General features: G+C 50.3%; 1 protein-coding gene and 1 long non-coding RNA gene across 3 annotated transcripts in view; one reads left to right on the forward strand and one right to left on the reverse strand.

Moving 5' to 3' along the window:
* The window catches only part of LOC116941048 (uncharacterized), a 106,312-nt gene that overhangs the window by 73,694 nt on the left and 8,771 nt on the right, over positions 1-23,847 (reverse strand). The window lies entirely within an intron of this gene.
* LOC103091704 (homeobox protein DLX-6) lies at positions 9,426-21,147 on the forward strand. Its single transcript, XM_032951640.2, has 3 exons — positions 9,426-9,864; positions 11,799-11,992; positions 19,419-21,147. The coding sequence occupies exons 1-3, from the start codon at positions 9,483-9,485 to the stop codon at positions 19,683-19,685; spliced, it is 843 nt and encodes a 280-aa protein (XP_032807531.1). The 5' UTR covers positions 9,426-9,482; the 3' UTR covers positions 19,686-21,147.

Here is a 23,847-nt window from a genome sequence, read left to right on the forward strand (position 1 = left end):
CGATGCTGTGGTGTGAATTCACTCTACATGCGGCTATGCGGTCGGACGTGAGACAACGCTATTTGTGTCATGTACGTACCCTGTGTACTGCGTGTGTTACTGTGTGTGTGTACTGTGTGTGTGTACTGTGTGTACTGTGTGTGTGTACTGTGTGTACTGTGTGTCTTCTGTGTGTGTGTATACTGTGTGTGTGTACTGTGTGTGTGTACTGTGTGTGTCTCCTGTGTGTGTGTACTGTGTGTGTGTACTGTGTGTGTGTCTACTGTGTGTGTGTACTGTGTGTGTCTACTGTGTGTGTCTACTATGTGTACTGTGTGTACTGTGTGTGTACTGTGTGTATACTGTGTGTGTGTACTGTGTGTGTATACTGTGTGTGTACTGTGTGTATACTGTGTGTGTGTACTGTGTGTGTGTACTGTGTGTGTACTGTGTGTGTGTACTGTGTGTGTACTGTGTGTGTATACTGTGTGTGTACTGTGTGTATACTGTGTGTGTACTGTGTGTGTGTACTGTGTGTGTACTGTGTGTGTGTGTACTGTGTGTGTGTACTGTGTGTGTGTACTGTGTGTGTGTACTGTGTGTATACTGTGTGTGTGTACTGTGTGTGTGTACTGTGTGTGTACTGTGTGTGTGTACTGTGTGTGTACTGTGTGCACTACTCGGCAGGTAGCTGTCTCCTCGTGCGGTGCGTTGTGGCTTGGGTGACCGTGCGGTTCACGCTAAGCGGTTTCGCTTTGTGCACCCATTTTTTTAGGAACGCATCTACTGCCGCGTAAATCGAGGGAACCCTGCATCTGTGTGCCACCGCCATCCCGTCACCGTCACCCGGGGCGTTGTAGTACAATCGCGGGTTTATAGATCAGCGAATGGACAAACCCGCGGTCTTCTCGATATGGCCCTTCCACAGATTGCTTCTCGTATTGCAAACGGTTTTAAAATACGGGAAATGCCTTTGTCGGTGTGCGGGAGGATTTCCTGTTTTTTTGTGTGTGTTTTAGATGGCAATACGTCTGGCACGAGTGTCGTGTGGAATGAGAAACACGGTTGTGTAATTACAACGATAGTTTGACCACTGTGCCAACAAATAACGAAATACCATATTCGCAACTAACACTGCATTGTTACAGAAAAATACCTTTTAATAGGCTGACGTATCGGGCAATGGTCCTTCTTCAATCTGTATGTTATAAAGGATTTTTTAATTGTAAACTACTGCATTTGGTTTATTTTACCAGCTAAGCCCACTGAGCTATGTCTCTTTTTCAGAAACGACTTGGTCACAAACGATAGCTCAACGAAATGTCTTATCACGTGCAAATGTAAAGCAGCCACATAATCTAAACGCACATTTATAAATGTCAGGGTCGGGATCAAACCCATGTCCTCCTGCACACTAGGCGAGGTAGTTAACATTTCACACGCATGTACTGTCAAACACAGTAGCGAGTGATGTCGAAATCGGTCATCGGCACTGACCAGCGTTGTGAGACCAACCCCCTGCCCGACAGGCTGGGGTAGGGGTGGTAGGTGTGATTGGGTTGATTAATGTCTGTAAATTATAATTAGTCCTATTAATAAGACACCATCGCTACTTAAGGAGCTCATTTTTGATTAACTTGGCAGCAGCATGGCCATCAACAGCGGCATCAGCATCATCATCATCGTGAGCAGTAGTGGTGTGTATCTATATTGAAGTTCTTTCGCACCGTACGTAGCCAATCGTGCTAATCGGAGGTGCGGGAAATCGGAGGAGCAGCAGCATCAGCATTATCTTTTAGCGACAGCAGCATCATCATCGCTATCAACAGAGGGGTTGAGCCCTGAGGGCATAGAAGTCTTGATACCGTCGCGTGCCGGGCGAGATACACCTCGCGCTGCACACAAACATGATCAGCTAACAGACAAAACGTGCAGGTTTACGCGTATTACACACACACACACACAAGACAGAGATCCCCCGTATAGCCTGGTAGCGAGCACCTATAAAGACCACAACGCACTGTATGCTCGTTTGGGGCTGATGCGAAATAGGGGAGGCCCAATTCCAGTTATTGTTCGTGAGTGGGAATCGAACTCGGGATGCCTGGTACGGAGCGCTACCGCTCCCCTTACGCACACCAATGCACAAATACAAAGACCCCCCCGCAAAGCCTTTAACAAACTGTTGGGGCAAGTGCTGTTAGCCAACACCTATGCAGGCTGGCACGGCACACGAGGGGGTGGGTGGCCAACATCACGCCCGGCCGCTTTTGTCTCCCCAGCGGCGATGAATACACACTGCGCCAGATACTAATTTGAGGCAGAATCGACCTAGGGGAGGCCCAGGACCGATTCAGATAATCGTCACCGGTGTTGGCCCTGAGCGGGAATCGAACTCGGATGGCCGGTTTCGTAGCGCAACGCGTTAACCACGACATTACCTTTTCCCACAGATGCACGCACGCACACAGACACGCACACAGAGACACACACACGATACATTGCGTTCAGTTTACAGGCGTTCTTATTTGTTGACTTATCTTTTAGACATTGAGGGATTTTGTTTTTAATTTGAATGCTCTTTGAAGTGGGAATGGTTTTTGTTTGTACAGATCTCGCTTGCGAATGAGCTGTGATCTCGGTCTCTCTCATCTCTCGCTTCTTAAGGGCCCTGTACTTGTTCTCGTAAATGTTGGCTGGTTTTTTGTCCTTGTTTTGTTGTTGCTGCTACTGCTCTCACGAATCACCACGGATCTCCATGTGTACAATAGCCGGACAATAACTGGCTAAGCGGGGACCGTCATCTGTGTAACAAATTAAATAAGCGTCTCTCTCTCTCTCACCCACATTACATACATATATTGGTGCTGACTTGGTTTGGTTTGCGAGTAAATGAAGATGCTGATTCTGAGTAGCTCGGGCGGTATTAACTCAGTGAACGCGTGGTCCCGAGGTATACTTGCATATTCCGTGCGCGTGTGTGTGTTTTTCACGTCATATACCTACGCGTATGCTTACGCAGAAGGCATGCTGATGATGATGATGACGCTGTCCGCTTAAATCGACGCTGCTAATTTTAAATTACTCGACGATGACTCTTGCGTAAGTAGCCGTCGACTCGAAATGAGTGGCGACTCGATCGTTTTTTACTCCGAGAATCAATATCCGTAACATTCTATAATTAAATGAATCACGGAGCCACCTGTGAATATAAGTGATGTATGTGATTGTTTTTTTCCCCCCTCCATAAAAAAATGTGACAATTTGTATTCTGAAAATCCAGCGTACGAGATAAACGTAATTTTTTTTGTATAACTAACCTTGATTTATATTTTTAAAAGATCTGGCTTTGGGATGTGTGTCATGAAAACGGACCATTGCCCGAAACGTCGTCTATTATACACGCTGTATATTTCCTCTAAGGCCACACTGTTCTTGACAAACGTATTGAGTTTTGTTGTTGTTGTTATCGGTGCTCGTGCACCACTGCCAACCCATCAGCAGCAGCTTCACCAAGCCATTTTGCTAAAGGGGCCGAGTTCAGCATCACCGGTGATACATTGAACTCACAGTTGCATGTTAAAACGACGCAGACAGATTTCACACAAGGCGACATTATTACATCCTAATAGCAAAAATGCTTAACCAACCGTGTTGCACGTGTTCTAAATATGATGGTCATCAGCAGAAGCAATGGGCAAGTCACTGCTGGCTGAATCCATTATCAATCTGCGGCCAGCTCACGATCCTGAGATGTAAATCAAAATATGATCACGTTACTCGTTATACGTTAAGCCTCATGACCTTTGCTAGCATTCAATCATTTATTCAAATAAACTACGCGCTTAATTTCTCTCTCGATATTTTCCGCAATGCTGATAGGCTCAAGGCTGGCTTGTCGCAGGTAGGAGTTTTCGGCGTAAGGCACTAACACTAAGAATGCACGATACGGCAATCCATAATAATCCTACATTATTGTACCCGATATATTCTCTCTAGTGAGTTAAGACAGCGAATTAAATTTGCATACGCAGTTTAACAAAATTGGATGCCCACTGGGAGGCGTTTCTGATGCACCAGAACATTGATTAAATACCATGGGACAGAGCTAAATGGAAGGAAGTCCACAATTGCCCACGTCTCCAAGAGACGACGCGGCTCACACAGAGCGATCAAGAGATTCGCTATCGCTCCAGCCCTACGAGTGGCAACATCACGTAAGGTGAGAATATGCCCTCCTAAAATAAGTCCGCTGACCAACAGCGTCCCGGACTGTTCTGATTGAAACTAATCGTCGTGTGTGCGCATCTATATAGTATTATACATATGTGTGTATGTTGCGTGCATATATATAGGGAGCGCTAGTGCAACGTTCAACGCGATGCGTTAAGGACCCGGCAACCCGAAATCGATTTCCGCTCACGGCCAACACCAGTGAAGAATATCTGATCCGGTCCGGGGCCTCTCTTAGGTCAATTCAGCATCAAATGAGTACCCGATGATATGTGTAAACATCGCCACTGGGGAGGCAAAGGCGGCCGGGCGTGCTGTCTGTTGGCCGTGCCGACCTTCATAGAGGTGCTCGCTAACAGCACTTGCCCCAACAGTCTGGAAAAAAAAAAACTACACGGGAGATCATCGTCTTTGTATATATATACTGTATCACACATATATGTACGTTTTGAGAGCGCACGACTCGGATAAACAGTCGTTGTGGGCATTCGCGTGTAGTTATTATTTGAATGGTGCAAGCACGTGAAAGGTAAATTATAGAGGGCTGTCGCTACTGCTGCCTCCTCTATCTCCCCCCCCCCCACCACCACCACCACCCCCTCTTTCCGTGCCCCCCCCCCCCCCCCCGAGCGAGGCGTCCGCGTTACACGCGGGCGCGGAAGATTTTTGTCACCGAGCGCCGGCGGCGTCCGCGGCGTCCCCCCGTGAGCGCGCGATGACGACTCGACGCGCCCGAGTGGGAGCGTGAGAGAGCGTGAGAGAGAGCGTGAGGGAGAGAGCGTGAGAGAGAGCGTGAGAGAGAGCGTGAGAGAGAGAGCGTGAGAGAGAGAGCGTGAGAGAGAGCGTGAGAGAGAGAGAGCGTGAGAGAGAGCGTGAGAGAGAGAGCGTGAGAGAGGGTGAGAGGGTGAGAGCGTGAGAGAGGGTGAGAGAAGGTGAGAGAGAGCGTGAGAGGGTGAGAGAGGGTGAGAGCGTGAGAGAGAGTGAGAGCGTGAGAGGGCGAGAGAGCGTGATAGAGAGGGTGAGAGAGGGTGAGAGACGGTGAGAGCGTGAGAGAGAGCGTCGAGAGAGCGTGAGAGCGTGAGAGAGGGTGAGAGAGAGCGTGAGAGAGGGTGAGAGAGAGCGTGAGAGAGAGCGTGAGAGAGGGTGAGAGAGAGGGTGAGAGAGAGCGTGAGAGAGAGAGCGTGAGAGAGGGTGAGAGAGGGTGAGAGAGAGAGCGTGATAGAGAGAGCGTGAGAGAGCGTGAGAGAGGGTGAGCGAGCGTGAGAGAGAGTGAGAGAGGGTGAGAGCGGGTGAGAGCGTGAGAGAGAGCGTCGAGAGAGAGCGTGAGAGAGAGTGTGAGAAGGCGTGAGAGAGAAAGCGTGATAGAGTGCTAGAGAGAGCGTAAGAGAGAGTGATAGAGAGAGCGTGATAGAGAGTGATAGAGAGAGCGTGAGAAGGAGTGAGAGAGAGCGAGAGGGAGCGTGAGAGAGAGAGAGAGCGTGAGAAGGAGTGAGAGAGCGTGAGAAGGAGTGAGAGAGAGCGTGATAGAGAGTGATAGAGAGAGCGTGAGAGAGAGTGATCGAGAGCGCGTGAGAAGGAGTGAGAGAGACAGAGAGGGAGCGTGAGAAGGAGTGAGAGAGGGAGCGTGAGAAGGAGTGAGAGAGAGAGCGTGATAGAGAGTGATAGAGAGAGCGTGAGAGAGAGCGTGATAGAGAGAGTGAGAGAGTGATAGAGAGAGCGTGAGAGAGCGTGAGAAGGAGTGAGAGAGAGCGTGAGAGAGCGTAAGAAGGAGTGAGAGAGAGAGTGATAGAGAGTGATAGAGAGAGCGTGATAGAGAGTGGAGTGATAGAGAGTGATAGAGAGAGCGTGAGAAGGAGTGAGAGAGGGAGCGTAAGAAGGAGTGAGGAGAGAGTCGCACGCCCACACCGGTGTACTGTGCCCCCCCCTCCTCCCCCACTGCTACGCGTGCCCCCCCCCCCCCAGCACCCCTAGCGCCATGTCGCCTTGGGACGCACGTAGGTCTGTTTCGACGGAATTTCGCCGCGAAGGCGCCGCGCGTGTTTCTGCGGCGCGCGGTTAGCGGCGCTGAAGGCGAAGTCGCGGGGAGGAGTTGCGGGCAACTCGGCGTGACCTGGACCCCCCCCCCACCCCCACACGGTGAGGAATAACGACCCCCCCCCTAACCGGACCCCCACTTGTTCTATCAGAGCTGCACGCTGGCGGCTGGAGACTCCAATCAAGACCCCCCCACCCACTCCCCGCGGCATACTCCATTACCGTCCTTATTAATTGGTGTTCGCATGTCGATTAAATGTATATAAGGCTATGTATATATGTATATTGTTCTTGTCCTTCCTATTGGGCATATGTGGAAAAAAAGCTTCATAGTTGATCGGATTCTTCCAGTATAAATAAATATTCTGATTCTGTATATATGTGTGTATATGGATCGCACATTAAAACAAATGTATACATGGGTATATTTGGCATCAGCATTAAGTTATAATACACACCATAATAATCGTGACAGCGTTTCGGGGAATGGATCTTCACAGCTCAGAATGTAGCGCTGCTCCTGATTTTTTTTGTTCTGTAAAAATGCGTAACAGTCGTTTGGTCTTAACGCAGTCATTAACATATCGGTCGCCTCGAAAGCACGAAACATCAGCCACCACATATATATACACACACACACATACACGTCTCCAGAAGAAAATAACTCGCGATTATAATAATGTTATGATCTTCAGCGCTTTGACAATACACTTCTGGACGAACGCGCTCCCATGCCGTGTCGGTCATAGATGGGTGGTTGGTGGTGGTGGTGGTGGTATTTTGACCATACTTCACCAGGCAATGTTCATAACACACGCGTCGATAACTATTTTTACGACTGACAACAGATGATCTCAACGTTATTTTTTTTTGTTGGCGTGATTACGAATTATTACGCCGCGCCTGTGGTTGTAGACATTGCGGAGGCGTAACGCACATGACACCAGTTCGCTTTGTTATTCTTGAGAAGTATAACAACAACATAAAAAAACTTGTTTACATTAATCATGCTGCTTGTTGCTGGTTCGCTCGGCATGTTTAATACTTTCGGGTCTGTTCTCGGCGACCCGTGATAACAGTATACACATATATACAGCGCATACACATGCTGTACATATATAAAGCATTGTCTCTGGTGAGACCGGGCGGCTCGCTAATCGTGCTCTGCATCATATTGCAGTTTTTTTTTGTTTTGTTGACTGCAGTCCGCGATCTCTGTAAGAGCCGCGTTAATTAGCGGCGTGGAGGAGGGTGGGGGGGGGCGAGTTGTCGAAGCGAGATTCGAGACACGAGCGCGAACGCACGTGCTCCACCTGTGTGACGTAGCTTCCACCATTTTAATGGCGTTGACCTTCGAGCTGTCGGTCATTATATACATATTCTCCCAATTTTAAACAAATAATAGGGCGAATAATAATCATCATCATTTAACTTTACAACAAAACAAGTTGAAGCGGTTTAATTGCCTTCCGTTGAACGAAATCAATTGCGGGCAGACCTTCGACGATTCGCCGATATTGAACCGATATTGAACCGGTTTAACGAAGCGCTCTGACGCCCGATTTAAATTAAAAACGAACAAAAAATCTACTCGTTTAATCGTCTAAACGCACTGCGAATTTATCTGAATTGTACTTTAGCGCAGGACTGTATTACACACATCGACGAATTTTCGCAATTTCGTGTATTTTAAATTAGGCGCGTTATTCAACTGGCGATACATTTCCAACAACAAGCACCACCACACAGCAACAACCACCACAGAACAGGTTCCACATTAGAGTTTTATCATCGTCAAATGTAAGAACCGTTCAATTTCGCAATAAAAGACAAGTACATTTTTTGGCGATTTGTGTCCCATGTTTTTCAGCCAAATATATATACACATATATTATATACGCTGTGAGGTAGGCAGCCGCAATGTTGATCGTTATTTCTCTCTCCTCTATGCGCGGCGTCAAATGCGTGTGCGTTTGAATTTGCGTGTGTGCTTTAGTGTATGGGGAGCGGTAGTGTAGCGGTTAACGCGCTGCGCTATGAATCGGGCGACAAGAGTTTGATTCCCGCTTATGACCAACACACAGTGACAATTATCTGAATCGGTTCTTCTGGCCTCCGCCAAAGTCGACTCAGCATCAAATGCGTACCTGGTGCGGTGTCTAAACATCGCCGGCCTTCATAGGTGCTACTCGCTAACAGAACTTGCCTCAACAGTCTGTTAAGGCTGCACGGGGGATCTTTGTCTTTGTGTGCGTGCAATGGAATAGCCGTCGGTCCATTGCATTCTCGCGGGCCCATATTTGATCAATTAACCGAACCCCTAACGAAATATTTCAGAAGTGGTTATGAACCAGTGATTTAAACAAATTATCCCGTCCCATTTAATTGTCTCATAAATCGAAAGTTAGACAATCCGTACAGATTTGCTTTTTTTTACTCCATAAACGCGCACTACAGCGAGACCATTCGGAGGACGTCCTTCCCTCCAGCTGGCAATTTTGGCCCAAAACGAGGATGATGCTGGTGGTGGTGGTCGCTGGTGCTGGTGGTGCTGGTAACAGTGGAAGGAGTACGAGTAATAATATTAATGCGGCCCGGGTTGAGCCGGGATCGTGACGACACGGCGGCAGCCAATGGGGGAGCGCGGCGTGCGAGCGACAACGCCGTTCCAATATCTGCCCCAGTCTAATCCATATGCAGCAGGTAGTCGTGCAGCAGCAGCAGCAGCAACGACAGCGGCTCTGGCGATGTTGGCGATGTTGGTGGTGAAGAAGTTTTTACTCGACTCGGCTTAAATCGCGCGCCCTTCCAGCCGTCCCCCCCCCCCCCCCACCGGGGGTTTGGTAAAAGAGACCGTCCGATCAATCGCCGCTCCTCGCTGTCCCGGTTACCAGGACAGGAATCGCACGCGCGCCGCCGCCGCCGCCGCCGGCACCCTCGCTCGCAATCGCAGCAGCAGCAGCCGCCTCCTCCTCCTCCTCGTCTTCGCCTCCTCGTATATCGTCATCATCATCACCATCTTATTATATTTAGGGGGTGGTGGTGGTGGTGGGGGGGGGGGTGGAGAGAGGGGGGCGGGGGGGGGCGCAAAAAAGAATCCACCTTTTATCGATCACCCCCCCCTCCTATCATAACCCCCCACCACCACCACCACCCCCCCCCCTCATTCCCCCCCCCCCCCCCCCGGCTAGCCCGTAACACCCAGACGCACTCGCCTGGCGTGGTTATGTCGCTCTATGATGACCATGAGCGCAATGGCTGACGGATTGGACGCGCCAGACTGCAGCGGCGGCAAGTCGGCCTTCCTCGAGTTCGGTCAGGGCGGCCACTCGCACATGATGAGCGCCTCGACGGCGGCCACGTCCATGGCGCACCACACGCACCACTACCCGTCACACTGCCTGCCCTCGGCCGGGCACGACAGCTCGTACGCGGCCGCCGCCGCAGCCGCAGCCGCCGCAGCCGCAGCCTCCTCGTACCAGAGCAGACCGCTGGGCTACCCCTACCTGAACCCCATCGGCAGCGGGACCGGCGGCGCTTCGGGGGGCTACAGCCTCGGCGCGCTGCCCTCCTACCAGCCGAGCAGCGCGCTCAACCAGACGCGGCTCGACGACACGGGTGAGCGCGCCGCCGGCAAATCGATGTTCTTGTCGTTGTTGTTGTTGTTAATGCAGCGCGTGGTTGTTGGTTGTTGTTGTGTCTGCGATTGCAAGACGGCCTCGGTGCGCGTTTGTAGGACGTGCGTGAACAGCGCGTTAACATTGATTTTGTTTGGCGGTGCTGATCCGTTCATTATTCATAAATGGTTATTTGAGGATAAATTAAGAGCACTCTTCTTCGTTACGTGAATGATGCCGCGTGGAATCGCACTTGACGCGCGATGAGAGAGAGAGAGAGAGACACTCGCGCAATTTACGAGCAAAAAAAATTCCCGTGCCGTAGGGGAGACACTGACGCGTTCCCGAAGCCGGAAAATAATCGTACGACTTGTGACCTCGACGTGACAGCCAAGCAGTGGTGTTGTCGCTGTTTTAATATTTTTTCATTTACCTTCTGTTAAGAAAAATTATAATCTAGAAAATTTAAAAGCCACATTCACCGAAGCACGTGCATAACACGCGTGCGAGTGAACGCATGTAACACGTCGCGCGTGTAACCCGCGGTGTACACGACGACTCCGACTATTATTATTAGTTGTCGACAAGTCCTGTATCGATCGATATAACTCCTTATACCGGTAACCAACAAACTCAGTGCAGATTACGGAATATCCATTCTGCAGTTTAGGCGCGGGAAAGTCCCGGCATCGTTCGCCGGATTTGGATTCTCGCGCGAAAAAACCGCGAACGATGTTGCGGGACGATCGATTCATTCATTCGTTCACATATCACTTGCACTGAATTATCGCACGCGCTCTACGGGCAGTCACGTTTACACGTCTGTGTTCCTTATCTCGCGAGACGTGTGCTTCAACGTTGGTTGGCCCATTATTAGTACTATTATATTGTGTGTGTGTGTTTTACATCTCGTTTGTAATTTGTTTTTGTTCCATACGATGTCGACAAACCGGCTGGCGGTCCTAGTCCCGGGAGGAAGGGGTATTCACAGTCAGCTTCACAAACAGCACGCTTTGGTAATTGCCCTCCGAGAGGATAATTGCTGGACTGCCGTTGCTGCTGGTTACCGTAACTGGTATCGAACCATCGTCGACAGACTCGGTAGCCAAATCCCCGGCTTCAGTGGACGATGCCCACGAGCCACGGCACAGACGTGAATGTCCACATCGCGCTAAAAGCGTTCGTGGTGCAGCTGCCGGTCACCTCAGTGAGTTTACCCGCAACGCCTGGGTCTGCTCCGTGACCGACTGCGAGCGAGGCTTTTGACACTTGACGTGACGGCCTCGAGGCGCACCTAGCCTGCAACGACGTCGATCTTTGACAATAGCACGGCTAGCGAGTGCTGCCTGCGAGTTTGTCTTCAACGTTTTCGAGGGAGGTTTGGCACCGTTTCGGGTTAGCCCGGTCAATTAAGCGATGTTCAACTTGGACAATGATTTGTAGATATTAATTAATTGATAAGATCGAAAACAATCAATGTCAATGCGTTTTGGACAAATGTTCAGCGATGCTATACGCACAAATAGACATTCACACACAGCGCAGTCTTATTTGTAGTTTAAACAATCATTAAAACAAATGTTAATGTACAGCTCTGTGGTCAATCTGCTGCAAGAGGAAGGCTTTCCACCCTCGTGTCGGTCACGTCGGCTATTTGACCATACTTCACCACGTTAGACTGCGTGATTTAGTGCAGGAGTAGTATGTGGTGGCGGGAGATGTTAAAGTGCGGCGCTGATATCTCTTGCCACTGATGTCAGCCGTGGTCTTGAATCAAACTAAGCTTTCCGAGGATCGTGGTGCAGTTCAGTGCGCTAACCACTGCGCCACCGCTCCACCCGCTACACCAACATATTGACGTAAAACCAACAACAACGCCAAGTAGTTGTTTCTTTACTTCACATCACTAACAACGGCCGCGTGTCCTCTGCCCAGACCCCGAGAAGACGCCGGTGATTCACAACGGCGAGCTGCGCTTCAACGGGAAGGGCAAGAAGATCCGCAAGCCGCGCACCATCTACTCGAGCCTACAGCTGCAGGCGCTCAACCGCCGCTTCCAGCAGACGCAGTACCTGGCGCTGCCCGAGCGCGCCGAACTCGCCGCCTCCTTGGGACTCACGCAGACCCAGGTGCCCCGCGCGTCTCCGCGGTGTCTGCGCGTGCGTGTCGCCGGTGCTGGCCACCCACAACCTCGTGTGCCGTGCCGGGCATGCATTAGGGTGCTACTCGCTAACAAGCACCTGCCCCCAACAGTCTGTTAGGGCGATAGGGGTGGGGTTGTCTTTGTCTTTGTGGTGCTGGCCACCCACCACCTCGCGTGCCGTGCCGGGCATTCATTATGTGTTAGCTCAAAGCACTTGCCCCGAAAGTCTGTTAAGGCTATACGGGGGATCTGTGTATGTGTACACAAACCCGGCGAGCCAAGTTAGATTCCCGCTCCCGGCCAAACAGCAGTGGCGAATATCTGCACCGTTTCTGGGCCTCCGCTAAGTCGGCTTAGCCTTAAATGAATACCTGGTGCAATGTGTAAATATCTCCACTGGGAAGACAAAGGCGGCCGGGCGTGGTGCTGACCGCCCACCCCCTCGTGTGCCATGCCGGCCTTCATAGGTGCTCGCGAACAGCACTTCTCTCAACAGTCTTCCAAGGCTATACGGGGGATCTTTGTCTTTGCACCCTTGCGCAGCACAGGTGGTGCAACAGTGAGGGCACAGGTGGTGCAACTGCGAGTGATCTCAGCCAGTTAACCCATAACACCTGGGTCTGTTCAGTAACCTCCTCCTACCCACGAGCTGTCGACACTTCCCGTGATGGCCTCAAAGCGTACCAAGCCTGGCACAAGCCCTGGTAGTGAGGTCACCGTCACACTCGTGGCCGAATCGCGTCTGTTGTGAGTGTGCGTATTCTTTCACGTGCGCGAAGCTGCGGTGAAGTGGTTAGACCGATTTTGACGATGCCTAACGGCCAACATCAAGTGGCGAATATCTGAACTGGTCCTGGGCCTCCGCGAGATCGACTCAGGCTGAAACGAGTGCCGGTTGTAGCGGGTAAACTTCAAGCACAGAGGTGTGGGTGGGGGGGGGTTGGAGACACAAAGATGGTGTTCAATACACACCCCGTGCGTCGCTCCCGGTCTCCATGAGGTGCTCGCGAATAGCACTTTGTCCCAACAGTCTGTAGGCTAGCGATAAGGGGGGACCTTTGTCTTTGTCCTTTCACGTCGGAGAACTACAGAGCCCTCTCTCAGTCACGCGCCGTGAACATGATGGTGGTTTAGTTTGTGCGGTTTGCTTAACGCTGGTCAGTGCGGGCTGGGTGAAGGTGGGGAGCATACAAGTCCGGCACAATGACTGAGGTTTGCTGCCATGTCCTCTGTCTCGTGTATATATACGTGTGTGTGCGACTTGAATTAACTCTCAATTTACATATTGAACAAAATATCACCCTTTTCAGATATCACGTTCGCCATGACATTATGTGGTTGTAATCGTGTATGTGTAGGATGCGGGCAGGGGGGGGTGGCTTTAATACCATTTATGAGTCGTAAGACTCTTTTTCGATGGATTCCTGCATAAGGATGTTTGGCCCATTATTCCGTTCGAAAATTGTATTTCTCTAAAAATGTCATTCTCGAAGAGACCGCACATTTGAGGGGACAACACTCGAGTCTCCACACACATGGATTCAGGAATCTATTTTCTGACAACGCCATCTGCTGGCTTACCTCACAGCTCAGCGGACATGGAAGTTCCACACGAATCTATGCGTGACCCACCAACCCTTGGATAGCAGGCATGCACCACCAGCGGATACGGACTCGCTTGATTTCCGGGCAGGATTTCCAAAGCTGCCAAAGCACACATTCTCCTCCTTTAATCCCACAACAACCACCACCATCATCACCACTACTACCACCACCACCCTCCGCTACTCCGAGACGCAATTATCTGACTCAACCGCCTCAATGTAAAATTATAATTGTTCCTCTGCATCAACATCAGATCCACCACCACAACCATCACCAGCATTACCACCACCACTATCACCCAACATCGCCACTACTATCTACACCACTACCACCAACATCAACCACCCCATTACCACGTTATCCCCTAACCCCATCCCCCTGAAGTGCCTCCCGGGTGAGATACCGCAGGGCCCGTCGTGGGAGGAAGCGGGGTCTCGGGGTGCGATGTGGCGAGGCGAGCTTTGGAATGTGTTTAATTGTTTCGATTCAACCACAATCGGCAACCATTCGACCTGCATTTGTGTGCCACTTATATTCGTTTCCGCACGTGCGCGTGAGTGCAGTGCCGCGAACAGCGAGACACCGCGTGGATGTAGATTGCATGCACCAGGGACACTCTTCTATCCCTCACACAGCAAAGTAATCTCCCCCCCCCCCCCCCTGTGTAGCCTACATAGACTGTTGGGGCAAGCACCTGTCAAAGCCGGGTAGCCGGCACGACCCCCCCCCCCCAACCCGCGCCGCCTTTGTCTCCCCAAGTCCCGATGTTTACGCACCGCATCAAGTACTTATAATTGAGACTGAGTCGCCCTAGTATTGGTCCAGGACCTGGTTTAGATGTCACTCGCGACTGACGCTCTTCCCGCGGTCCAGAATCATACATGCACACGCATGCCCAATACAAAGACAGCGAGCAAAGGTCCCCACGTATAGCCTGAAACCGGCTTCGAGGTTCAAGTGCTGCTCGTGAGATGGTACGGCCGCGCCCACGTCTGGCCGCCTTTGTCTACCCGGTGCGGATGTGCACACACCGCACCGGGTACTCATTTAAGGCCGAGTCGACCTCGGGGAGGCCAAGAGCCCTGCTCCGATATTCGCCACAGTTATGGGTTCGCGAGCGGGAATCGAACTCCGGTGAGCTGGGTTCGTAGCGCAGCGCGCTAAGCACTGCTCCACCGCTCCCCACCCAATACACTCACACGCACGCACTAACACCCGACACACACGCGCGCGCGGACGCAGCACACAATTGACAGTGACACTGCGTTAATTTGTTATCTCCGAGAAGGCAGAGACGTCACCCCTCAGGATTCACAGTCTGGGACACCAAACCCGCACAACTGGACTCGCAATGCAAGGGGTCTCCGATAGCTTCTATCTCTTTGGCGCGGCAGTTTCATATATATAGTGTATATATATACTGTTGTGGGTGTGTGTGTATATATCAATTGTTTTAAAGTTTCTCGAGTGCCCTCCGCAGCTGCTGTCCACCCAGCAAAGAAAAGTGTAGCGCGCCACAATTGTAATTGTGTAGTCGACCCGGCGGGCCAGGTCGTGTGATGCGGTGGGATGACGTGTAGGTAATCCCACCTCTTCCAACACGTCGACGTGTTGGAAGAGTAGAGCAAATACTGTACCCCCCCCCCGCCCGCCACCCCTGGAGGTCGTTCCTGGGCGGAGGGAGGCCCTGATGCCTGCCAGCAGTTGCGTAAGAAAGCAGGGGAGTCAATTGACAAAAAGCAACATCAACTGTGTGGGCCCTGGCCACGAACACTCGATGTGAGCGGGGAGATGGGTATGTGGCCTTGTACACAGGTAATCATTTTATGTGGCGCGACTTGACAATGTACACAGGCGTGTGTGGCTGTGTGTGTGTGTGTGATGGGGAGCGGTGGTGCAACGGTTAGCGCGCTGCGCTACGAACCCGGCGACCCGAGCTCGATTCCCGCTCACGGCCAGCACCGGGTGACGATTATCTGAACCGATGCTGGGCCTCCCCTAGGTCGACTCAGACTCAAATGAGGTACTTGTGCGGTGCGTAAACCTCGCCAGGAGGGAGATAAAGGCGGCCAGGCGTATTGCTGGCCACCCACCCCCTCGTGTGCCGTTCTGGCCTTTATAGGTGCTCGCTAACAGCACTTGCCCCTACAGTCTGTTACGGCTATAAGGGGGATCTTTGTCTTAATGTGTGTGGAGTGGGAGGGGGTCAGTTATTCTCTTACAACACAAAGTGTGGACTGTAAAATGTAATATCTCACGAGGGTTGTGACTACACAAATGTAAGAACTCAAGTAATAAAAACAACCTCTGACTCGATTGTCAAAACCAAAATTTACTAAACACAGAGCGGTGATTGTTCTGCTCCTACAGCCCTAAGCCAGTGGTTGCAATTCCTCATTGCTATGGCGGGGGGCGAGTATTTCTCAGGGAAGGACAACTTCCGTACAAAGGAGGTACCTATTGTATCGACCCCGTGTGGTATGATGGGCTGAGGCAATCCCCTTAACCATCATTCCGACATATTCTTTGGTTCTTTCGGTAAAGTCACGTAGAATGAGAATAAAATAATAAATTGATAAAATAAAATAACACAATAATATTCTCACGACGTTTCGGCCACAACACAAGCGGCCTTCATCAGTTGTTAGTTGGCAACTGCCACTGAAATACCTGGCCAGATTACGGAAATGTTTTACTCAGAGGGACAAAAGTTTGTGGGGGGGGCAGGGGGGGGGAGTTGGTGGTAGCGGGAGGGATGGGGGGAGGGGGGCGGGAGGGAGTTGGTGGAGGGGGGGGGGGCTGAAGGGGGGATTGGAGGTTCGGCGACCGCACGCAGAGCCCCATGCACACTGCCGCCTGGTGACCAATCACAGCACCAGGCGCGACCGGCGACGCTCACTCGATCCCACGCGGCGCGGCTGCATCTCCGTGCCAACGGGTCGACGTTGCGCCGACAACGTGGACATGAATTGACGCGTCTTGTCTCGATGCGTCTCCACGTGTAAACTGCACAGTGGTGATTCTAATCAATCGGCTTAACTGTATTGGCCTTTCCATCCAATATTGTCCAGCAGCAGCATTTGTTTAAAGTAAATGTTGTTCCACCTCGACACGCCGCGCCATACTTCACCGCGCTGGTCAGTGACGGGGTTTGTGAAGGTGCGGCGCATTAGACGTGGTGACATAGAAGCATAGGCGTGCAGTACAACAGTGCAATGTGCTGGCACTGCCCTCGGTTACACAACATCGGTTGATGAAAAACTAGTCAGATGTACAACCATCTAAACTGTCACGTGTCACTTTTTTAACCAGTCACGTAATTTATATGAATAACAAAAAAAACTTCATGTCCACTTTTTGCAAGTAAAGTGGAGACCTTTAACGACGAGGCAAGCGATTTGTATCTGCCTTCTCGTCAACGCCGAACACAAGCGGTGCCACTGCTCGACACGATATCCAATTGTTGTGTACCGTGCCCTTACAAGGACGGGGACAATGGGTTTTTATTGTTTTCTAATAGCGCACCAATCTGCCCCTTTTATTGTTCCATTTTGTGTTGCGTTTTGCTTTTGTTGTGTTTTTATTGTGAAAGTCAAACAATCACACAACCTGCAGTGCCCGGGGTGAGGCCTAAATATGGTATAGGTACATGATGAACAAAGACAAAGACAAAGATAAAGATAAAGATCCCCCGTATAGCCTTAACATACTGTAGGGGCAAGTGCTGTTAGCGAGCACCTATGAAGGCCGGAACGGTACACGAGGGGGTGGGTGGCCAGCACCACGCCCGACCGCCTTTGTCTCCCCAGTGGCAATGTTTACACACCGCACCAGGTACTCATTTGAGGCTGAGTCGACCTAGGGGAGGCCCGGGACCGGTTCAGATAATCGTCACTGGTGTTGGCCGTGAGCGGGAATCGAACCCGGGTCGCCAGGTTAATAGCGCAGCGCGCTAACCGCTACACTACCGCTCCCCACATGATGAACACACATATATATACCCACACACGCACTCTGCACTAGCACATGGAGCGTTGTGCAACAGTACATGGGACACAATGCATTCGTACACACAGCACGAGTACATATATGTAGCCTAACAGACTGTTGGGCAAGTGCTATTAGCGAGCAGCTATGAAAGCCAGCACGGTACACGAAGGCCTGGGTGGCCAGCACCCCGCCCGGCCGCCTTTGTCTCCCTGGTGATGATGTTTACTACACACCGCACCAGGTACTCATTTAATGCTGAGTCGACCTAGGGGAGGCCCAGGAGGGGTTCAGATAATTCTCACCGGTGTTGGTTCTGAACGGGGATCGAACTCCCGGGTCGCCGGGTTCGTAGCGCAGCGTGCTAACCGCTACACTACTGCCCCCCATACGTATATACTAATATATACACAGTATATACTGTATACACACACACGTTACTACCACATACATTGGCTGGCAGCGGTGGCTATGCACATGGCCTGTAATCCGAGCTTGGTGGATCACACGAATGTTGTTACAAAACTCCCTACCGGTCGTGGGCAACGAGGTTGTGCCATACTCCTGGCTCGCCAGGAGAATGCGGTACAACAAATTGGGACTTTATCTGTCCCGTCTGTAATATATCTATAGGACAGCAGAGCTGGGTTGGGTTAGGGGGGGGGGGTTCGGGTCGGCTCACCACGTGGCTGCATTCCTGCGACTCTGAGTCGTCCTCTCCCTTCGAGAGTGAGCAATGATTGTGCCCACGACAAGCGTACAGGATGATGTATGTGTCCTACTCGTTGCGCGTGTGTGTGTCCTTCTCGTAACGATGCACAGTTAATGCCCGTAGGGGCTGCGCAATTTCCAGTCTCGAGCTCCAGACGAACTACCGAGCAGCAGCCGAAGGAGGGAGGGAGGGCGTGGACCGCGGAGATGGAGCGATTAGATCGGCACGGGCGTAGGTTCTGGGTGGGGTTGATGGTTGTATTGTGCGCTGACGTAGACATGGGAAAGCCTTCATCCAGCAGTGGATTGATCATGGCTGCTGCTGCCGATGATGAATTACCGAATGCATTCCACCGCCGTATCTATGGGCAATACGCCTGTACATATGCCTCACAACCAGCCAAGGATAACGGACAATGCACAATGGACGATATTATTTTGTTGCAATAACATGTTTAGAGACGCTTCTGATGCTGTGGGATAGTGGATCCTCATTAGTGACATTTGTAACATAGGGAGTAGGGCTTGTACACTCCTATGAGCGCGTGTATAGTGTCATTGATGTTTTGTAACAACATCAAGATTTTTCGTGATCAAAGATCGATTAGATGAAAAGCCGATATATGAATTTTCTAAAATTCTGTTTTACTTAACATGTAAATTATCGCGTTAAGAGCACAGACTGAACTATACTGTATTTCATCTTTCTGCCCTCTCTCCGCTCTGAAGAAAGGTCATTATCCGAACCATCGGTCTCATATATATATTTCTTGTTATATTTTGGCGTCGTATTTCATTATGAAGATGTGTGTGTTTTAAACATGATTGTAGACCAGTATCAGCACAGTCCTTGAATTGCATTTTAATCAAAAACACTGCATTCTAGTATTGTGATGAGTGGTGGCTCATCGGTCAGCGCACTGCACTATGAACCCATCCACTTGAATTCGCTAACCCGTATTGATCATCGCTGGTGAAGTATGGTCAAACAACCCCCATGACTGACAGGATGTGGGGGAGGGCCTTAATCCAGCAGGAGATCGACCATGGCCTGATGCTGCTGCTGTGAATATTAATTGACCAAAAGCTTGTGTTTTTGTCTTTTTTAGGTAAAAATCTGGTTCCAAAACAAACGCTCCAAATACAAGAAGCTGATGAAGGCTGGCGGCGCCGGGCTTGAGAACAACCCCTTAGTGAACACTGGCTGCCTGCCGCCCAGCCCGGTATCAGGGCACCCCCAGCAAGCGGTGTGGGACATGGGGCCCCCGGCCGTCAAGGGCACGGTCATGTCCCCCGGAGCCTACATGCCCCCTTACTCCCACTGGTACTCACCATCAGCGCATCAAGAGAGCATGGCCAACCAGCCCGTCATGTAGCAAGGTCTCTGCGGGATGTGTGCGTCCCTCCTCCTCATCCTCCATCCACGACTCCTCGCGACACCACCCCTCTCCCAGACAGAGCTTCGGTGCCGCGGTTTAATTTAAACTGCATAAGCTGTAAATATATATTTTTAAGAGAATTGAACACACACGTGTTCTCTCGCGCGCCACGCGGCACACTGAGACGCGCTGACACACGGTATACACGACTGCACTGGCGCACACATACCGCTGTGGCACGCGTACGCGCTTGCACGCACGATTACGTTACACATACGTGGAAATATATATGTACACACGCACGCACGGGCGCGAGCACGCGAGTGCTCGGAACCGAACTGACGAGGTTGTTGGTGGTTTCCAATTCGAGAGTTATCCGCAGGCGATGAGCAATTAACGGGGTCCTTACCGCGCAGTGACAGCGGCTACGCTTCTGGGCTAAGCTGGTCTGGCAGATGAGTCAGGTGTAAACGATCAGACATTTTGACGGCACTTCTCAGCTACCGACACTCCCGCCGGAACCCAAAGCGGCTTCGTGGCCTCGCCGAAACGAGTTCGTTCGAGGCATCGTGGCCTCCGTCATTGGGCGAATTATGAAGCGAACGTCCCACCTCCGAATCGAATGAAGGATCACGCAGAGATAAAGCTCTCCGGTATAGCCCTAACAGACTGTATGGGGCAAGTGCCATTAGCGAGCAGCACCTATGAAGGATCACGCACACACCATCAACAACAACAACGGCCGCCATTCGCCACCAAGTGGCGGTGACGTCACCACGGCGCTTGTGCCAGGCTAGGTGCACTTTGAGGCCACACACACGATCTCACACACACACACAGACGGAGGAGGCCGCGCCGGAGCCGGACTAGGAACAGATCCCGGACCGGATGCATTGCTTGGTGCAGACAGAGAGAGTGGTCGGGACATGGCAGGGTGCGCGTCCCTTTGATGATGATGATGATAATAATAATAAGAAGACGTTGTCGTTGGAGTCGTTGTTGTTTGTCGTCGTTGCTATTGTTGGACGTGTTGACCATCCGTGTTTATTATTACTACAGTACACGTGTGTCCGCTTGGATGTACACAGTCCATTATTTGTGTATAATTGGCCGTGGGTTTGAAGCGGGTTTGTGACATTTTAAAATGATCACGAACTAGCGACGTTTTGCCTACCCTCCACCCCCCTCCCTCCCCACCACCACCACCACCTTCGCCCCCTGGAATTTTGACTTCGTCCCCAAATTTGTAAATTACTGAGAAATTACTGAGCGCAGCGCAGGACGGGACGGAAGGAGATTGATAGATTGCGTGGCATTTCCACCCGTGTTCTGTATATATGGACTTTCTTCCTAGATGTACATAACGGAAATATATGTTACATGGTTTGTAGTTTTTTTTTCAAAAGCCGTCACGATGAAATAAATAAATGTTGCTAGAATAAAAAAAACGTGCATTCTATCGCGACTCGGTTTTGTTGAACGATTCGATGTGTTCGTTTATTCTTTGTTTGCTTTAACATGTCACTGAAACAACAACAACAACACGTGAACTATAAACGTGCAGCGTTGTGTCGACTTTATATCTTCCTATCGCCACAGTTGAGGTTATTTCCAAAGCAGACTCGCAATTTTATTTTTTAAAAATGCATCATATAATGTTCACATATATACAGAGACAAAGATCCCCCATAGCAGTCTACACAAACTTTTTGGTGCAAGTTGCTGTTAGTAACCACCTATGAAGGCCAGCACGGTACACGAGAGGGTAGGTGACCAGCACCACGCCCGGCCGCCTTTGTCTCCCGAGTGCCGATGTTTACACATCGCACAAGGTACTCATTTGAGACCGAGTCGACTTAGGAGGGTCCCAGGACCGATTCAGATAATCGTCACTGGTTGTTGGTGGTCGTGAGCGGGTCTCGAACTCGGGTGCCCCAGGTTTGTAATGCAGCATGCCAAGCTCAACATTACCGCTCAACCCACATATATACATATACACATACGTCTGTAAACCGTGACAAAATAAATAAGAAGAGCGTGTGTTAAAGATAAATGCAATATAATGGTACCGTTAACAATGACTTGATTTAATATTATAAATACTATCATTAGACGCTCAAGATGCTGTACAGGGCACCCGTTATATAACAGCAAGCAGAAAGCAAACATACAACCCAGGCCAAATAAATATATGAATCGCTTTTAAAACGCACAAACAAAAACACTCGCTGTTGAGCGACAGGGCTCGGTCGTCACAACCGCGTCACAATTAAAACCAATCGCGTCACAATTAAAACCAATCGCGTCACGCTCGCGTCACGACTAAAACCAAGCGCGTCACGCTCGCCTTGACGATTAAAACCAATCAGCACGTACAATTCATTGCACTCTTCACATTATCAAGTAAAACACGCTATACATATATCCTTGTTGTAATGCTGCAATTATAAGTAGCGTACGGCATTATATTTGTGAATACGTATACGGCTGTGTAGCTGGTAGCTGTGTTTGAACAGCTACTCGCTACCACAATTGGCACACAGTGGAGAAACACAGGTGGATGCATCTATCAGTCATATCTTAGACAGCCCATAACACCTGGGATATGTCCTCCCGTGATCTGCCGGCAGGGAGCCTTCCATACTGTCAGGCGACGGCCCTGACAGTGCACCTAGCCTGGCACAAACGCTGCGGTCACCGCCACTTAGCGGCGAATAGCGGCTTGTTGTGTGTGTGGCAGCAAGGAAGCCAATGAGTTTCCCCCAAGAGATGCATCCAGCAGAAATTGCTAACGGGGTCGCGTATCAATCAGTCGGTGAACACTGAACACAAACCATGAACGTAGCTCGATTGATCAATAATGATTACCTTGTTAGTGACGTCACGACTCGCAATAAATTAATACAGAGACAAAGACACCCCCCCCCCCCTGTATAGCCTTGGGGCAGGTGCTGTTTGCGAGCACCTATGGCCATCATCACCGCCGGCCGTCTTTGTCTCCCCAGTGGCGGTGTTTACTACACACCGCATCAGGTACTCATTTGAGGCGGCGTCGACCTAGGGGAGGCCCAGAACCGATTCAAGCAATCGTCACTGGTGTTGGCAGCGAGCGGGATTCGAACTCGAATTGCCAGGTTCGTAGCGCAGCACTCGAACCGCGACACAATCGTACTGTGTAAACATATATGTATACACACAGATATGTAAACATATATGTAAACATATATGTGTGTATACACAGTATGCACTACACACATACAGGCAGCAGCAGTGAGCAGCAGATATATTAACGCACTGATCAAGACTCTTGCAGTGATTTCAAAGACGCTGCATGCAAACTTTTAGCACCGCCCTTATATCTACATTTGAATTGCATTTAACCGTGTACATTTTGTATATCATCACTACACACACACATATATAATGAATGTTTACATCCCGCTTGTCAATCAAATACCTTGATAACAAATTTACATTTGATATGCATATTGTAGTCCGGCATTATCGGTGTAAATACACACAAAGTAGTGACACAAAGGACATACGCAAGGTACATACACGACGTCCATATAGAAAGTGCATACACGTGGTACGTTACACGTTACTATGGGCTGCCTGTGCTTTGGAGTCGGGATCGTCGTTGGCATAAGGCACTAACACTAGAATGCAAGATATGCGAATCTAGCATAATAATCCCGTATTATTGCACACTATTATTCAAATCAATCATATGGACGTGTTCATACGCGCCACATCGATGGATGTGGCGAGTAGCCAACATAATTACCACCGGATCAGAGTTGCAAACGTTCCGGCTAAAATTAACCACCTAATACACAACAGGTTACAGCTGCAGACAGACACTTCATACATACTACATAACATACATAATATATATATACAAACATAACACACACATTGATTGCACGCGTACATACGCACACACACGTGCGTACACGAGAACATAAAATACGCAGCCACCCCACCTATATATAACCTGTTGTTGTTGTTGTTGCTGCTGCAACCACGGTAAAACGAATTTAGTAAAACACATACCATGGCAAGAGCATTCACATTGCTCGGTGCACGGGGAAGAACGAGATGGCTATTGGTCGGGTGGGCAGATTAAAGAAAAATAATAAATGCTGGGAATTTTGGA

The sequence above is a fragment of the Petromyzon marinus genome, chromosome 10 (genome assembly GCF_048934315.1).
Source record: "Petromyzon marinus isolate PM22_M1 ecotype Great Lakes invasive population chromosome 10, UKy_Petmar_22M1.pri1.0, whole genome shotgun sequence".
NCBI classification, from domain to species: domain Eukaryota; kingdom Metazoa; phylum Chordata; class Hyperoartia; order Petromyzontiformes; family Petromyzontidae; genus Petromyzon; species Petromyzon marinus.